The 19,305-nt window shown below is 38.2% G+C and overlaps 3 protein-coding genes across 3 annotated transcripts in view; all 3 read left to right on the top strand.

Annotated features, from left to right (window-relative positions):
• LOC132915699 (uncharacterized) overlaps nucleotides 1-19,305 on the top strand; it is a 229,591-nt gene that overhangs the window by 208,319 nt on the left and 1,967 nt on the right. The window lies entirely within an intron of this gene.
• Nucleotides 16,717-17,577, top strand: LOC132915709 (uncharacterized). Its single transcript, XM_060975534.1, has one exon. The coding sequence runs from the start codon at nucleotides 16,717-16,719 to the stop codon at nucleotides 17,575-17,577; it is 861 nt and encodes a 286-aa protein (XP_060831517.1).
• On the top strand, nucleotides 17,586-19,236 carry LOC132915708 (uncharacterized). Its single transcript, XM_060975533.1, has 3 exons — nucleotides 17,586-18,058; nucleotides 18,127-18,402; nucleotides 18,459-19,236. Exons 1-3 carry the CDS (start codon nucleotides 17,586-17,588, stop codon nucleotides 19,234-19,236), a joined length of 1,527 nt encoding a protein of 508 aa, XP_060831516.1.

Genomic DNA, 19,305 nt, shown 5'->3' with positions numbered 1-19,305 from the left:
TACATACGGTCAAGTCTCCACATTTAAAGATCTAGTCAGACTCTCGCATATAGAGAAAACTCTCCGTGAACCAATCGAAAAGATATTGCTGTTTTACCTCGACGTATTTAACCTAGAAACCGAACTTTTACCGTGCACTAACCTTGCTAAACACAGAATAACGCTAAAGGAAAACAAAGTCATTAACACAAAATCTTACCGACCACCCGAATGCCACAAAGAGGAAATCAAACGACAAACGGACGAAATGCTACGAAAGAACATAATAGAACCATCTGACTCCCCTTACAATTCACCAGTCTGGGTAGTACCAAAAAAGGCAGACGCCTCAGGGAAACAGAAATGGCGAATTGTAATAGACTTTAGGAAAATAAACGAACTAACTGACCAAGACGCATACCCATTACCCGACATAGACGACATACTATCCCAACTAGGCAACGCAAAATTCTTCTCGGCCCTCGATCTATCCTCTGGATTCCACCAAATCCCAATGGACACAGACTCTAAAAAATACACAGCATTCTCAACGCCACAAGGACATTACCATTACAATAGAATGCCATTTGGTTTAAAAAACGCACCTGCCACATTCCAACGGATGATGGACACCGCTTTAAGAGGACTCGTAAATAAACATTGCTTTGTTTACTTGGATGATATCATAATATTCGGACAGTCAATCGAGGAACACAATAACAATCTCGCGATAGTATTGCAACGTTTACGCGAAGTCGGACTCAAGATACAGCCTGATAAATGCGAATTCCTTAAACCCGAACTGGAATATCTCGGGCATTTGGTAACCGCCGAAGGTGTAAAACCAAATCCCAAGAAATTAGAAGCCGTTAGTAATTTCAGACAGCCACGCAATCCCACAGACATCAAAAGTTTCTTAGGACTAGCGGGTTATTACCGCAAGTTCATCAAAAATTTTTCCAAAATCGCGAAACCATTGACCGAACTTACGAAAAAGGACGCACCATTTCATTGGACAGATAAAACCCAAGAAGCATTCCAAACACTAAAAGACAAACTCTGCTCATCACCCGTGTTAAAATTCCCAGATTTTACAAAACAATTCATAGTAACGACTGACGCTAGTAACGAAGGTTTAGGTGCTATCTTATCACAAGACGGACACCCCTGTTGTTACATCTCACGAACTTTGAACCCACCCGAACAGAATTATTCCACAACCGAAAAAGAACTCTTGGCAATCGTATGGGCCGTGAAACGCCTCCGACAATATCTGTTAGGCCGGAAATTCCTTATTCGAACCGATCACCAAGCGCTAAAATGGCTACAAAATTGCAAAGACCCCTCGTCACGCCTGATGAGGTGGAGACTAAAACTAGAGGAATACGAATACGATATAGAGTACACTAAAGGAAAAGATAATACCGCAGCCGACGCACTATCTAGGATACATGTTTTAACTAGACGAAACAGAAATTTGAACATAGAACTCGAAAAAAAATATCACGATTGGAAAAAATCTACCGACGCGTTACCCAAAATTCTCAAAATGCCTCCGAACCATAAATCTTTCTATCAATTATACAAGACAGAGCTAGGGAATTACGACGAAACTAAATGGTTGAACAAGTTAAACGAGATTATCCATGCAAACGAAAAGATAGGTATAGGCGACGACAGTTTCACAGAAACAGAAAAGAACGCGATCAAACAAATTTTATTATTCCTGAACGACACCGTGAGAGAATTAAATTTCGCGTGGGAACCAATTAAAACATACCGCGACGAGGAAATAGAGGAACTATTGAAGGAAAATCACGACTTAGTAGGACACCCCGGCATACAAAAAACATACGACCGCATTCGTGAACGGCACCGAGTACCAGATTTGATGAAACGCGTACAACAACACGTAGAATCATGCGACACCTGCCAAATATCTAAAACCACGCGCATCAGACCGCGCGAAGAACCCTGTATCACTGACACACCCCTCGAACCGAACGATAAAATTGCTATGGATTTACTAGGGCCATTGAAAAAGACAAAGAAAGGCAATCAGTACATTTTGTCCATACATGACGAACTGACAAAATATTTAATACTCGTGCCACTAAAGACTCAACAAACGGAGACAATTTGGAACGCACTCTTGAACCACTACATTTATATCTTTTCCGCTCCAAAGAAAATACTAACCGACCGCGGACAGAATTTTATATCTAGTTTAATGCAACAGTACGAAGACGCGTTTAAAATTAAACACATCAAAACGACATCCTTCCACCCACAGAGTAACGGATCTTTAGAACGAACACACGCAGTAGTAACGGACATGTTGAAATCTATACAGCGAAATTCAGATGAAGAATGGGACGATCAGCTTAATTTTGTATGCCTCGCATACAATACCATGATACATGATTCCACTGGTTACACGCCATTCGAACTCACATTCGGACACCAAGCCAATCTCCCTTCCACAATATCCAAGAATCCCCAACGCACATACGCAGACGAAGTCACGTTCCGTAAAAAGGAATGGGACTCCAGACTCCAACGCGCGCGTAAAACATTAATTAAAAGCAAACAGCGATATCAGCGCGATCAGAAACGAAAAATCATAAAGCCGCAATCAGTATTCAAAGAAGGAGACTCCGTATTAATACATAACGACCATAAAAGACACAAACTCGATGTGGAATGGTTGGGACCGTACACGATTGATAAAGTATGTACTCCATACTATTTAATTCAAGAAAAAAAAATACATGGGAATCGTTTAAAACCCTACTTTCCAGGTCGACACTTCTCTTTGCCAGAATAACCATTTATGTATCAATCTAACCTTTTCTTTTCGCCGAAATGAAATCTTAGTTAACAGTTCCACCAACACCCAACACCTGTACCTCAACCAATACATGCCACCCCCAAAGAGAAGAGGAATCAGCTGCAATTTCAAATCACATCGAGTGCGATTTCACAAAGGGCCTCCTGAAGAAAACTTGAGGGACCAAGTTCAATCTAAGGAGGGGGGAATGTCACGTACCAACTTTCCTTTTGCCATGTGGTACGCCAGATGTGACGGTCCTTGTAAAATTCCACGTAGTCCGGACGCCAAGACCTATCTATTGTTCTATTAACTCGCAACAGGCCTAGGAAGACAAACATAAACCGAATCTGTTCAGTTTCAGTTTCCTTCACGTAAATATTTTCGGTTTATGTTTGTTGCACTCGACTCTTACCTAATACGGAGAAAGCGGGTGTCTGGCAAGATAAGAGTTTTTCCACGAACAAGGATGCCCACGAGCCATATCTAGCTCTCCTTGTCTTTACTATCTAATTCATTTACCAATGGGCATCGCGGATCGTTACCCTCACTTTTCCACCAAAAAGTGTGGACAACGAATCCGCGTTCTGAGTTCCAAAGGGAACACCCACACCGAGCTTTCTTCTTTGATGGTACGAGTCCGTTTAGACAGTTCTATTTCTAATTTCAATCCGGTTCTATTTCTAATTCCAATTCAGTCACAATATTGACCTTTGTAATAAAACTCTGAGTCTAAAGAATAAAGACTATACTAAAAAATCAACAGTCGTGTAATTACTTAAAAATTACGTGACAACCGCTCCATCTCGTGTAATAAAATTTTTCGATATGAAATAGCATTTATATTAACTTTTATTCTTACAGTAGATTTCAATTTAATATCTATAATTCGAGAGGGTAACATTTTTGTCCAAATATTGGCTTCGTAAAGACGTCAAAATCCGTAAACGTCAAGCTTTGACAAATAATTTGAAACTTGGTAAACTAGATTGAAGATCTTTCAATTCGTTACGTTTCTACGTTCTCGTGATCCCACGAAAAACAGTTTACAAGCTTCAACGTTCCGTCTCTCATGCTACAACCCCTGGTTAACTCCCCAATCTAATTTTTCTGCGCTGATTTGATTCGCTTGCCGAGCGGATTTCAAATTGTATCTACCGATCGATTTGTTAATAATAATAATAATAATAATAATAATAATAATAATAATAATAATAATACTTGCAGCATCGCGACACTCTGATTCAACGCCACCAAACGCATTGAATCAGGCAATCATTCACGATGATATGGATTGGGCGAAAGAGAAGACCTCACCAGGCGACAATTCGTTGCAACCATTGATCTATACGAATTCGTTACAGGATGTCTCATGTCCTATCACGATAATTGATAATGTAGAGCAACACGTTAAACTCCCTCGATGACACGATAAAAGAGTTCGATCTTTTATCTCTATAGAATTTTGATCGGTAGCCTTTCAACGGGGGGAGTATGTTGAATATAGACGATATATCAACCTGTTAACAGTGTTAAATTCATCAAACCACCCCTGTTATGTTAACCGAAACAAGGGGAACGACTATTTCGCGGCGCCGATTAACCGAATCGTAGAGAGAATTTACGCGTCCCGCCGACGCGTTTTCCTCGCGACAGTGTCTCTCCGCGAATGGTCGTAACACATATTATCATATTATTCTCGTAAGTTACTTACACAACTTATTATATACCTGTGTTTTGAGAGTTTCGTATAATAAAAACAATAAACATTTTTTGTTTCTAGAAGTTACAATGATTGTCGCATTCCTACCTTAACCTTTACTCTATTAACGAGCAATCGTCTTTCGAAACACGTCGCAGCTCATAAATATGTAAATGCATAATGTCTATAATCATCATAAATGAGAAAATTACGTTTTTCTATAAATGTGTTTTTCAATCTATAAACTCAGATTTGATGTTCTCGCGTGCCTGTTGCTCTGCAGCGCATATGTATGTGCTCACTCGTTAAAGCATATATACGCACACAAGCACACCCATATGCGCGCACATACTCCCACGTTCGAAGTGGAAATCGCGTATTACACGGGGGTAGACTAGAAAAGGAAAACCACGTCGAATGTCAGATTTGCCTGACAACAGGAGCTTGCAAAGTATGTTTCCATGGTATCCACGGTATCCATGGAACTCATATACGCACACAGGCAAAGGCACTTTTTAAATCTGAGAAAAAATTAGGCGAGGGTTGCGTGGGGTTAATAATGGCCATTCGCGCGATCCTGATTGGTCAATACTCGCTCGTGCGCGTTGCTGCTTTTTCGCAAACGGTGCAAGCAGGCTCCGTGCGCTGTGCTCTGTGTTCAGTCGAGTTCAATCGTCTGCCGAAGAAGGTAGCCAGCTGGCGAATACTCCCTGAGGAAACGTCAAAAGCGAGCTTCTCTTCGTCATAAGTCGTCATAATGGCCACCATTGTAAGTAATGTTTTTTGTCAGTTTGCTAATTTTTTTATTTTCAGCGGTATATATTTCAGAAATCAGTCGATACTTTTTGTGGTAAAGTGTACATAATTTTGTATTTCCTGATTGGGGGTCACTTTATATGTTTGATTTACTCATCCACAGTGAATAACGCGGTCAAATCAAAATAAATGGAACATTTGAGACATTGAGAGAAGGTAGAAAATTGTTTGAAATTGTATAGATATTTAGTTTCATACACATAATTTATACGTGTATATGTCGCATTGAAATGAAAGAAAAATACATCAAACATCTCTTATAAAAATGAAATAAAATAATTGACTATGATCTTTTTCTTAATATCAATAGTAAATTTTTTTTTTATAAATTTTTATAATTATATACTATAATTTCTGCTTTTACTCCCTTACTTATAACATTCTGTAAATCCACTGGCTGCCTAGATTTACAAATTCTACACGTGTCTCGATACCTCTGAATCTGCCAATTTAAATTGATATTTCATTTTAACGAATGCGTAACTTAAATTACAAACTTTGCTAAATGCAAATTTCCAAATTCTCCTATTAATATTTGTCTAACGCTAAGTAATTTCAATTCCAACATACACATCTGCATTTTCTATAAAAATTCTCAACAGTCCAATCATCATTCATCCTATGGTTCGTTCTGTAAACAATATACTTCCGTTGTTTCTGTCAAAATTTCCTGATTTAGGCTCGCGCAGGTTTAGTTCGTCGCGAATTGAAATTCTTCGTAGGCAGAAGGGTTGTATTACGCCGTTCGAATGGTCGATGACGGTTTATGGGAAACTAAAATCGCGCGTCTGCACGCTCCTGCAAGTTGTAACAGCTAACGAGTAGGATGGAACCGTCCCATCCTCTGAAGTTTCCTCTCTGGCGGTCTTTAAGAAGCGCGTCGCCTCCTAGAACGCTGCACTCGTCCTCGGAAACGTTTGTTTCCATGCTCTCTAGCGGCGAGAGGGCAGGGAAAAGAGCCGAGTAATTTCCAGGGAAATTTTTGAAGTTGAAGTAATGCCGGCACAATTTCAACGATAACTTTTTTTCTCTACTCTCTTTCTCTCTCTCTCTGTTCTTTTTTCTTCAACCTTTCTTCCTTTTTTATATTTCCTTCTTTTTTTCCTATTTTCTCTGTTCGAGTTGGAGATTTTCAATTGTTAAGAGTAACAGGTTTCGAAAAAACGAAGAACATTTCATCGAAATCGGAATTGTGAAAATTTAACGTGTTAAAAGTTAGCTCGTTAATTTGAAAAAGGATTGCATCGTTAATTTGAGAAAAAACATCGACTTTGTATAAAAAGGCACAAATATTCGTCCAAGAACCTAAAGCATTCGGATCTTCCTTGGATCACTAGTATATGCGTTAAAATTAAAATTTCTTGTGCGACAACTTCGTCAAAGGAATTCTTCAAAGACCCGTCTAACGATCCTTCGTTAACAAAGCGTGTTCGAAAATCTATTATTAATCCATGAAACCCGTAACTCTATACTCTATACTCTTTGCTAGTGAACAGCAGTGAACAGTACTCGTAAAAAATACGACCACTTGACCCTTTTATAATTAGCGCTCGTTGCTCTTTCCTTCTCCTCTCATTTTCTCTTCGGTATCATCGACCCGTTTCATAATATCGAAATTTACCTATCAAAAATTTATTGTTAGTAAAAAGTTTCAATGTGTGCCGTAGAAATCGGCTAAAAAGAATATCTCTGTCACTCTCGATCCTGGTGAAAATAGCTATAGAAATGTCCCAGAAGAGCCTAAGATATTTCTAATTCTTGAGAAAATTATTATTAGTTATTAGTGATAAGAAAAATTGTGTTATTACACGACTGTAAAAACTTCCGATTTCGGAAGAATTTAACGCGATAGACGAAGAGATTAATGGAAAATTGCCTTCTTTGAAAAGTAGATTAGAAAAATATGTAGGTGATAGAAATAACAGCGGATGATCATTGAAAGAAATTATAGATACACATAATATAATTATAATATAATGCACATAATCAAGAAATCAAAATGGATAAGCATTCGAGTATTTTATTTTAGATATTGTATATATGTATTTACACAGTCTACCTATGATCTTCCCTAACACGTAAATTAACAGCATTGCATGCGCTTTTATGCGGCAAACGAGCCGCTTATTTCCTAGATTGGTTAACCCCGCGAAGCAAGTTATATATAAGAAATATAGCAAGTTCGCGTCTCGATTTATAAAAAGTCTATGAAATTTACTATTTCCTCATCTTTCGTTGTCTCTTGAGCGTAATCGATTCGTTTCATCTTACGGAATTGCATATATGAAAAACTTATTAGCAAGAATTTCGAGTATATTCCTTAGGAACCGGTTACAAGGAATAGCTCTTCGTTATCTAGGCGAAAATGACCGCGGGAAAGTCCCAAAGGAGTCTCAGATAGGATAAAGCGTATCGCAATAGAAAGACAGAGGAATTTCTCTGTCGAGTTTGGCCTAATCGACGGGGTAAATTTTAATATTCCGAAATATATCGTCGTGCAAGCGTGAGTAACTCGTAGCTATTGCACACTGCGTCAGAAGATTCTTGCCAGCCACAAGTCTTGATTAAATTTCTTCATTATCTCGTGATTCGTCGGCTATGCGAATGGATGGCGGTTTCAAAGTCGAGCTTTCGTGGCCTTGAAAGTCTGTCCGGCAAATACATAGCTGGTTACGAACTGCAGTTTTCCTTTTTTCTTCTTTTCTTCTTCCTTCTTTTGTTGTGTTGCCTATGGTGATTGTAGCGTCTTTGACGAAGTCCAAAATGTTTAAAAGATCAGAGAAATTCTTGGTTATAAACTCCGATGAATTTACGAATGTCAGAAAACCTACAAAGATGGTCTTATCACGTTTTTGTGATCTTTATGCGAAGTAGTTGAAGTAAGCGATTCGAAGATGTAAAGCCTTTTGAGAGTTGATAAATGTTTTGTGGGAAACGAATAAGATTGGTTTAGTTATCTATATTAATTTGTCTTTGTTAATATTATTAGTTTGCATATAGTTAATGTTAGTAATACTTTTTAAATGTTCAAGAAATCAATAGAAACGTGCATTTAATTCTGATATGAAATGGAAAGGTAGTTTTAATGTAAAGTCGATTGACAAATTATTATTGAATTTTGAAATTACTCTTCCATAAAAAATGTCACTTAATGTTTCAGAACTCATTTGAAACGTGGAGGTAGATATTGTTGATTTAATATTATTTTAAACCACAGATGATGGAAGCACGTAATAAAGGAAGGGTGAAAAGGTTATAATCTTACAAAATGTGATTGAAAAGTAGGAAAACACGATAAAGGAAATTTTCATAATTCTTTTAGCAAAGAGGAAAAATTCTATGAAGCGATTTTGTGTGACGGAAGAGTTGCAATGCAAAGTATAACTTTATTATTAAGTCATTTTGTATGGAAGAAAGTTTTTTCTGTTTCGAACTTTCAAAATAATACACAGTTTTATTGGATATTATGAAATGCTAGTAACGAAGAATAAACGCATATATAGTTACTTATTTTTAATTCGTATTACCATTTATCATTTTCATTTTTAAATTTATATTATTGCTTACTATCTTCATTTTGTATGAAAAAATGTTTATTTCTTTTTAAATAATTCGCAGTTTTACTAAATATTCTAAGATAACAGTTGAGAAATACAAGCGCACGGTTGCTCATTATTGTCTTTTATCTTCAGTTTTAAATTCGGATACTTATATTTCTTGTATCTTGATTAAAACGTTTACATTTGCAAGTTCGTTGATGCTTCATTTAGAAAAACGAAGCCATTTTGTGCAAACATCTGCAGCTTAGCTTCCGTTTCTTTTCCAAAGTACATATTTTACTTGAGTCGCCTCTTTGTAATTAGCAAATTAATTAACACATTAAGACTTTATTTTTTACATTCTCTATACATTTTTGTGTAAATAAAGGAAGCTGTTGATGCAATGAATTTTTGCGAAAAGTATCATAAGATGTAGTAAGAATGTTACTGAAAAATTAACTTAACTAAAGCTCATCGGATTTAACAATACGTTTATTGATCCACCTCGGTATTTTACATATTATCATTTAATTATGTATATATATAGTATATAGTATATAGTATATAGTACATATAGTATATATATAGTATATATATATAAATTTTTTTTTTCCCGCGAATCTTGAGCTTCATTCGCAATAGCATAACCAGTGTGAAGTTATTTTATTTGATACGAAACGTTCTTTGAAGTTTCAAATGAAGTTGAGGTTCTTTCAATTGTACCTTCAAACTTTATTTTTTATTAACCTTACTCAAATCTTCCTTTTTTGAGAGCCTTACGCAGCTATATAAAATTAACTGAATATGGTATTAGATTACAAAGTTCGTACAAGTACATTCTTCAAATTTTAGTTTAAATTTTAGTTTTAAATTTAAGTTTAAACTTGGATATTACGTTGTCTGGAAACTCGAAACAAATGTTAGACGATTATAAATTACGTATAGCGGGAATTGAAAACAAACTCATAAAAATGGGCATTTTCTACTTTTTCTTGCGTGAAGGAAATTTCAGTATTAGCAATATTTCAGCAAATATGATCTTCGTTATTCATTACTTGAGGTCAGTTTATTCGAACTGATGTAATTTAACTGCTATGAGCGCAAGCTTCTAAATCGTAACTAGTAGTGGCTGTTTGTTTGATTTTATCCTGCGATCTTCGTATAATTTATATAATCAAATTATGTTATAAAAATTTAACACATATGACTATATTGCGAAGCGAATTTAAATTACCAAGAGTACCATTACATTTAGAGAAAAGTATGTGTCATTCCAGTATTTATTAAATCATTTTATTTTTCAGAAAAGTATAATAAACGTATTCCTATTTTTTCCCACTTCTGCAATTCTTATCTCTTGTGAAAGATGAAATCTGTTTTTAATTTCATTTTTATACGCGACTGTTTAATTTAAACATTTTCTAATCAATGTTGTTCACGATCAACATAAAGGCGTGGAAACTTTTTGGCCAGCTCTAACTTTTCGCACTATTTGATTGACAAATTGACAATATTCTTTTCAACCACACAGCGATATTTACGTTTATTTCAATCTACGATAGTTCCAGTCAGCAATAAAACTAACGTTTAGTATCATTGAGTAGCAACATCGACAGCAACGTATACGATCGACTATCGGTGAACTGTAAAGGCCACGATACAACGATGACATTAACTAGTTAACGCCCTGAATAATCTACGTTACCGCATTACACCACGAATGAAGTACCAATACTACCAACTTTCATTTCTGTTGTATCCTGACGGATTAAATTACGCTATAAGTTTAATCGTAATTTCGTCACATTACAATAAAGTACTTGTCAGTAATTAACTTTCCAACAAAGAGACTTGCGTTTTTACACGAGTTTCAAAGAATTTATGGAATCTGTATTATATGTGTAACCTGTATTTTACATGTGATACGTGTAATGCGTAGATTATAATGAAGTATAACTAGCTCGTGTTTGCCATAAAATTTATTGGGCTAGCTATTAAATACATAAAATTCCGGAACGATCTTGTAAGAGTTGCACATTGGCTCGTAAAAGTATTTAAACGGTTACCATTTTTTTTTTTTTTTTTTTTTCGTGGTGGAAATCCGCACGGACATCCGCCGCCTCTAGGGGAAAGAGCGGCGTGGTAGTGTCGGACTCCAACCGAGTAAAACCTCCACAATGACCGTCCCTATTGCGACCGAGGGGTTCCCGGGAACCGCTGTGGCGACACACCGAGCCCTCCGCCCCCCCTCCCCCCACGACTTAAACGGTTACCATAGAAAATTTTTATGTTCATATTGTGGGCTTTATGCGAACAGTTCTGAAATTTCGTTTAAACAATAACGGGAGACGATTGCTATGACTGATATGATCAATGTGAAAAAATATACAGACGTTGCAAGATATTTATTGTCGGAAAAGGTATGATTATATAGTAAGATCATAGTTTTTATAAACGTTTGAATGTGCTTAACAAACTCTGCAAATATTTTCTTTGGGTATCCTTTCTTGAAATTGAAAAAATCTGTCTCCTTCAAATTTATGTTGGAATTAATGCCTGCGTTGTTCTGACCATTTGCCTTTTATCAAGTTTGACAATATTTATTAACAATTTTTTAAGGAGGTCAAAAACATATGTAGGTCATAGATATACTGATATTGATAGGTTATGGAAACGAATGGAGTTGTCAGATAAGTGAAATGTCAATCGGAAATAGCAATGAAAATTATATTGAAAACTAATTAATCTAGAGTAATAAAGATTAATAAATACGTAGCTTTGCAGAAACTTCTTACTCAAGCTAGCTTTGAAACTTGTAAGATACATACATAAGATACATCTTGTAAGATACATAAAGTTTGCTAATTTCCACGCGTGTAGATAAAAATACTCCATTACGCATAAGTGATAGCTCGTCTAATTGAGAACGATGTTTCCTCGGTAGATAATAAACTTGTTACATCGTGTGGCACAGCAGAGACGAAACCTATTTGCAATATTTTCACGTAAGGCTGTCTAATAATTTTCATCGTGTAAGCGCACGGGACATTCCTATATCCAACGCCATTAACTTTTTCACGCTAAGCTTTAGGATTTTTAGATAGAAAGCGGCCGAAATTGCGCGTTCGCGTGCAGCATGTTGCTAATATTTATGTGTATACGGAGCTCATGCCATGGATCGTAATATCCCTTGGACAAACAGTTTAGCTCCAGGTTCGAAAATGCGCTCTACCGTGCAACACGTTTCCGAATTTTAAAAAATATACGCGATCAACAGGTACGAAAATCTTACGATCAAAGTCAATTGTCGCATTGTAAAAATAAAGTAATAACGTTTGAATGGTGTAACAGGTTCGATGGAAAGGTAGCTTTTTGTACGGAAAAGAAGAAAGAAAAAAGTTTGTGCATACATCACTGTTGACCAGAAAACGTAGCCACCAGCTGATACCTCCAATTTGCTTGATGCAACATATACAAATGCATGTATTTTTGCTATTTTAGAGACATTTACTCGAGTTTTTGCATTAGAATGATTGCAATTTTCATGCAGATCATTTGATTGAAAGCAGCCTGTGCTTTTTGATCACCCTTTAATTCTTTTCAGGTTACATTGCGTAAATATAGCTTACAAGTAGAAATCAAGAACTGCGATACCTCGAACGAGTTGGGTGTACATGCTTTTGGTGGTAAATTATTAGTTATTGACGGTAAAACGGCTGGAAAATGAATTGGGCGTATTTGGTTCTTTGTTTTCGAGAAATTATATTTTTGCTTCAGCAATCTCTTAGGTTTCAAATGTTTTTATTAGAATTTCTTCCCGCAAAATTGTAAAATATGCAGAATTACGACAATAAATAAAAATAATAAAAGATTTATCAAAATAGATTGCAACAATTTAATATTGAAACGAAACGTTATATTAATATCAAAAGAATTTACAAAGTAAGTCCACTTTAATCTCAACGTCATAGCAAATAACTCTAATAGCAAATAACGTGTAAAAAGTGATGATAATATAAGAGACGTTTTAACTTGAAAAACTAATCGAGTGCCGGTAACTCCAAAAATTCACAATTAAAAATCAAAACGCAGTAGCGGCAAGTATTATTGAATCAATGTTTCTGGAAAATGAATACATACTTGAAAAACGGGGGGAGGGGACGAACTTGAATAATTGAAAAGTACTTGAACTGCTTTGGAGATACTTGAAAAACACAAAACTACTCGAACGATTGAAATTATTCGGATTACAAGCAAAATAAATGGACCTATTCCATGATTAAATCACATTCTGTTAACTAATTGCCAGAGTTTTAAAAAAGCTGGTGCTAAAATCGAATGTAAAAAAAAACAGGAAATAAACCGAGCGAATCGAATAACGATGCCAACCAGTGATTATATATATATATATATATATATATATATATATATATATATATATATACACTTATTGTTATTATTAAATGTACAATAATACACATCACTTTCATTAATTTTAAAAACTTTTGACCCTCCAAGAATTGTATCAAACAAAATTATATTTTAATAATCCAAAATATATGAAGCGCTGATGGTTTATTTTGTTTAAATATGTCAACGTTTCTTTTATAAATGTAAAAATATTACAACATTGCAATGTTAAACTCGAGAATGTTCTTTTTTTATATAGATCAGATCGCTTCAAAATTATTTTTTTCTATATATTGTGAAACATTGATTATGGAATTCGTTAAGATTTTAAGAACTGGATCAATTTGATCGATCAATGATTAACAGAAGAGTGTGCTTTAATCATGTATGTTAGATAACAATCCATTAGAAAGTTTTAGCAAGTGAAAGAAGATATGTCTTGAGAATATTTTGCAAAATTCTGAATATTATGGCTATAAATTCATTTATAACCTATCAATAAATTACGCTATAAAGATAACACAATTTTTTATTTTAACTCTGTAAGTTACTTGTTTTTATCAAAATTTTCTTATTTAAAAGCATTTGATGAAATTCAAACAAATAATGACAAAATATTGTAACATTTTAACTTAATTGTTTACATTAAATATATAATTCAATACGATACTCTTATAACATGATCACGTTTAAATTTTAATTTTTGCATTCATCTAACTTGCTTTAATTTTTTAGGGTCTTCAAAGTCTCTGGATCTCCAAAACCTTGTGCATGGATTTCGTGTTATTCAAATAAACCTATTCTCCTGTAAGGTAAATCATTATAAATATTCTCTTATGTTGGAATGGTGAGTCTCTTTTTATTATCTTTATTACGAAATGTATGTAATCATGCGTTCTCCTTTTTATTATGACGGATTTAAATGATGTACTGCATGCCTTTACCAACGAATGCTTACAAATGGCCATGATGCTGCTCTCAATGCGATAAGCGCTGTATTAAAAATATAATTAAAAACATCAGACCAGTGGAGTGAGATCTCTATTTGTAACGTGCCGCCTGCGTATAGAAAGGAGTAAAAATCACCGTGGACTCGTCGCGGTTAGCGGTTGAACTCCAATTTGAAATTGTTTATGTCATGCTGTTAGCGCCAATCTGTTAACGCCCAACTATTAACGCCAATCGTCGCAACCTTGGGTTCGCAGGTTGATTGCGCCATTTCCTTTAGCAGATGTTTTCCTATTTTTCTTCGGGTAACTAATCAGTTACCCGATTTTATTTATTTCTTTTTTGGAATTCTTTGGTATATAGTTTACATAAAAATAACGTAGTTCTAAAAAACGTTCTCTTTGTCCAACGAACTCCCGATTCCTATACAATCTCCCCTGGTTATCTGGCGCACGCGTAACATTCACGTACTGTTGCATGCGTTGCCATTCCTATTCGTATCCTTCTTTTTATACTTGAATACTTTATTTGAATATAGAATTATAGAAAACGTTTAAGAATACATAAATACAGAAATATAAAAGATATAAAGATATAAAAATAAAAAAATACTGATAGTAAAATTATGATAGTTTGTTTTTGTTCGTTATCGTAGTCTACCGGCGGATCTTGTCCAAATACCAATTTAATTTGAGGGAATCTAGTCGTTAGAAACCTTAACATGAGTTGAATGTTCACTTTTTCTAGTGTGCTAAAGCTATTGTCATTTATCCCTATATGCCAGTCTGGTTAATAAAGTGTTTAGTTAATTGATGCAACCAGTACTGTTGGTTGAAGTCTCCTAATTCGGTCTTTGTAATTTGTTTAAAGTGTGGTCTGTTAGTCTTTTGAGTTATTGGAGCTGGGGTGATGTTTGTTTTCCAGTCGACATATTCGTCGTAATAGTTCGGGTTTTCTAAATCGGATTGAACTTTGTCATTGGTGATAAGATACAGTCGGGACAGAGCATCTGCAGCTGTGTTTTCCCTTCCCTTTTTGTATTCTATTTCATAATCATACTCCTCGAGTCTCAAACGCCATCGCATGAGTCTCGATGAGGGATCCTTAACATTTTTTAGCCATTTCAAAGCTTGACGATCACCTTGAATCTTAAATTTTCTACCAAGTAAATATTGTCTCAGTCTTTTGATCGACCATACTATCGCCAATAACTCTTTTTCGGTTGTGGAATAGTTTTTCTCAGGAGGGTTCAAGGTTCGGGATATGTAATAGCATGGATGTCCGTCTTGGGAGAGTATTGCTCCTAATCCTTCGTTACTTGCGTCTGTTATTAATGTGAATGTTTTTTCAAAATCCGGGTATTGCAGTACAGGAGCTTCACAGCTAAATTCAATTATCCTATCGAAAATACTTATAATAAGCGGAGACGATGATGGGAAATGTCTACAATATCTGAAATCTTCTATCGTTTCCAGTTCTTAATCACCCTCTATTCGCCTAATGGATTTCATAAAAATTGACCGTGCGAATCATAAACTACAAGTGATAATTGCTTCCATATGTCCTGCGAGTATTTCCAACAACAATAACTAAAGAGAAACTAAGGAAGAAAAGTATATTGGATCATGATGATGTGCGAGATACTATTCTTGTATATAGAGAATAGTTCATTTTAATCTATAAAGCCAATTATATTCTCGAATTATTTATTGATTCAAGAATATTTCAAACAGGATTTGTTTGGTTGAGAGTAATGTTGGATATTATTGAATAAATTTTCGGACAGTTTAAATAAGAAGCGGAAACGAATTATTTGTTGTTTGAACAAGTCGAAAGACAACGTGTATTAATGTAACGAGATTAATTGTTATTTACAAATACAATTTTATTTTTTGTTTATTACTTTTATTTGCTATTTATCGATCGTAGAGGGAATTTATTTTTACATAAATATAACGTTTCAATCAGAAAGATTTAAACGTTCCTGCTTAGTTACTTTTCAAAGATTCAATGTTTGTCCAGGCAAGCCACTGACGAAACGTTTTAATAAAAGCCCAATAATATGTATATAGTAAATGACAATTAATATTCGGCAATGTATTATGGCAGATATTATATTACTGTATCTACAGATACAATTTTGGTGGGTCAAATTGAGATTATATTACTGTATCTACAGATACTTGTCCTACCAAAGTTGTCCTCTTGGAACATCATTGTAATTCCGAATAATAAAGGAAATTATTACTTGCGGAAGTTGTAAGGTATAACGAATGAAGAATGTACCATTCGATTTATATAACAAACGAAATTGTAACATATACTAGGCAGTACCGCTACTCACCGATGAATCAAGAGAAGATACATCATTAATTTGAAGCTCTGTTATTCTAAGAAATAATTAAAAAGCCAAACCAAGTCCATGGAAACTCCATGCGGTAGAAAATTTTCTTACTCCAGAGTCAGAATCCAACAATCCCCTCTACATAAGGATGGAACTGGCCATCGACAGGGGGGACACCAACAGCCCTCGAAGAGGAACGAACCACCCCGGCCCAACGCCACCCAGATGGCGCCTGAAGGAGAGGAACAAACAGATGCTACAGGCGGCAGCCATCGTCTCGGCCTGGAGCTGGGACGCCCAATGCACGAGCGCAACCAGTAGTATCGACGAGGAAGCGGAAGACCTCCGTAAATACATGAACGCGGCGTGCAATGCCTCGATGCCGCGCTCCAACCCGAGCAGTGGACATTTGAACAAAGGAGTCTACTGGTGGACACCAGAGATCGCCGAGTTGCGAGAGAGCTGCAACAGAGCCCGCAGAAGATTCGCACAGGCACAGCGTCGCAGACAAACTCGCGACGAGGAAGAGATCTCCCACACATACGAGAAATACAGGGAGGCAAGACGTACCCTCCAACGGGAGATTAAGATGGCCAAAGCGCGGTCCTGGACGGAACTCGTGGACGCGGTCGAGTCTGACCCATGGGGGCGGCCGTATAAAGTAGTGACGCACAAACTGCGTACCTCGGCTCCCCCGATAACAACAAACATGGATCCAATGCTACTGGACAAGGTCGTTGGGACCTTGTTCCCCAGACAGGGCGACAGTGCAGGGCAGCCAGAAACGTCCCTCCCCTCCACCACACCCAACGATAACGACGAAGTGGCAACGACGACAACGGAGTGGAGTGAGGAGCTGCATGTCACCGAGGAAGAGCTATTAGAAGCGACGAAGAGGACAGCAGCCCGCGACGTGGCACCAGGCCCGGACGGAATCCCAGGCCGAGTATGGGCAGAGACGGTAAATATAATGGCTCCCCGCCTGCGACACTATTTGATAGATGCCTGAAGGACGGCATGTACCCACGGGCATGGCGAACAGCGAGACTGGTCCTGCTACGAAAGGAGGGTCGTCCGCTAGATTCGCCGTCCGCATACAGGCCGATATGCCTGCTGGACGAGGTGGGCAAGCTCCTGGAAAGGATAATTGCAGCGCGTCTAGAGGCTCATATGGAGCGACGAGAGCCTGGGTGGCACGACAGCCAGTACGGGTTCCGCCGAGGACGCTCGACAGTGGACGCGGTGAGACGGGTATGCTCTAAGGTGGAGGATATGGTCTCCCAGGAAGGAGTGGCGATAGCGGTCTCACTAGACATAACTAACGCCTTCAACTCCATTCCATGGGCAAGAATCTTAGAAGCCCTGAACTACTACGAGATACCGGAGTACCTCGTAAGGGTTATTAGAGCATACCTCTGCGACAGGTGGATCATATACAACACCAAGGATGGGGAAACGAGGAAAACGGTCGAGTGCGGTGTACCGCAGGGGTCAGTACTAGGCCCAATCCTCTGGAACACCGCTTACGACCGTGTACTTGAACCGTGAACGCTATCAGGAGACTCGGACTGAGCGTGTCACCAACCAAATCGGAAGCCCTGGGGTTCTTCGACCGGCGACGAAGAGAACCACCACCAACCGGACTGTCCATCAATATCAACGGAGAGGAAGTGCCGGTGGGACACCAGATGAGGTACCTGGGTCTCATCATCGACAGCCAGTGGACCTTCGAGCCGCACATTGAACAACTGGTCCCAAGGGTGACTGCCGCGGCCAACGCCCTATGCGGCCTACTGCCGAACGTGGGTGGAGCGGGAGTGGGCGTTCGCCAACTGTACGAGGGAGTCATAAAATCCCGAGTACTCTACGGAGCCCCAGTGTGGGCCGAAGACATGATGGAGAGCCGGCGCAGCCGGCTACTACTAAGGAGGCTACAAAGGACGACCGCCATCCGCACAGCAAGAAGCTACAGGACGGTGTCATACGCGACGGCGACCGTGCTGGCCGCGTCCCCCCCTTCGAGCTGCAAGCCCTCGCACTTCGAAGGGTATACGACAAAAGGAAGATCTCACGCCTGGACGGGCGCGCAACGACGCCACCACCCGACAACAGACCACCGTCGAGTGCACGGGAAGAAGCCAAACGGGAGACATGGGAGCGATGGCGCTCTCAACTGGTCGAGGAAGACACTACACGGCAACACCGGGCTGTTCGCGCCGTGCTCCCCAACTGGGAAACATGGAGAGAGCAAGGCGGGGTACCGCTGACATTCCGTATGACACAGATGCTCACAGGTCACGGAGTGTTCGGTGAGTACCTACTACGGATCCGGCGGGAGGTGACCTCCATATGTCACCAATGCGAGGAAGAGGAGGATACGGTACAACACACGTGGGAGCGATGCCCGGCATGGGCAGACCAGCACGTCTTGCAACTCGACATCGGCGAGAGCGTAGCCCGAGAAGCGATCGTGAAGGCCATGTTGAGAGGGCACCAGGAATACACCGCCGTCCGCTCCTTCTGTGAGCAAGTGATGCTAGCAAAAGAGCGGGCGGAGAGAGAAAGGAAAAGGAAACGCGACCCAGCAAGAGTGGAGCGACAAAGGATACCCAGGCGCAACAGGGGGGGGGTGGCACCGCCGCCGCCCCAGCTCGAGCGACAAGACTAGGAAAACGGAACACAAGGGATGTGGTCCCCTCCTAGCGGACCAACACAAATATGGACGCCTCCCTCCTGA

The sequence above is a fragment of the Bombus pascuorum genome, unplaced genomic scaffold, assembly GCF_905332965.1.
Source record: "Bombus pascuorum unplaced genomic scaffold, iyBomPasc1.1, whole genome shotgun sequence".
NCBI classification, from domain to species: domain Eukaryota; kingdom Metazoa; phylum Arthropoda; class Insecta; order Hymenoptera; family Apidae; genus Bombus; species Bombus pascuorum.
The sequence above is the reverse complement of the archived record's forward strand: the minus strand, read 5'-3'. Positions and strand labels throughout refer to the sequence as shown.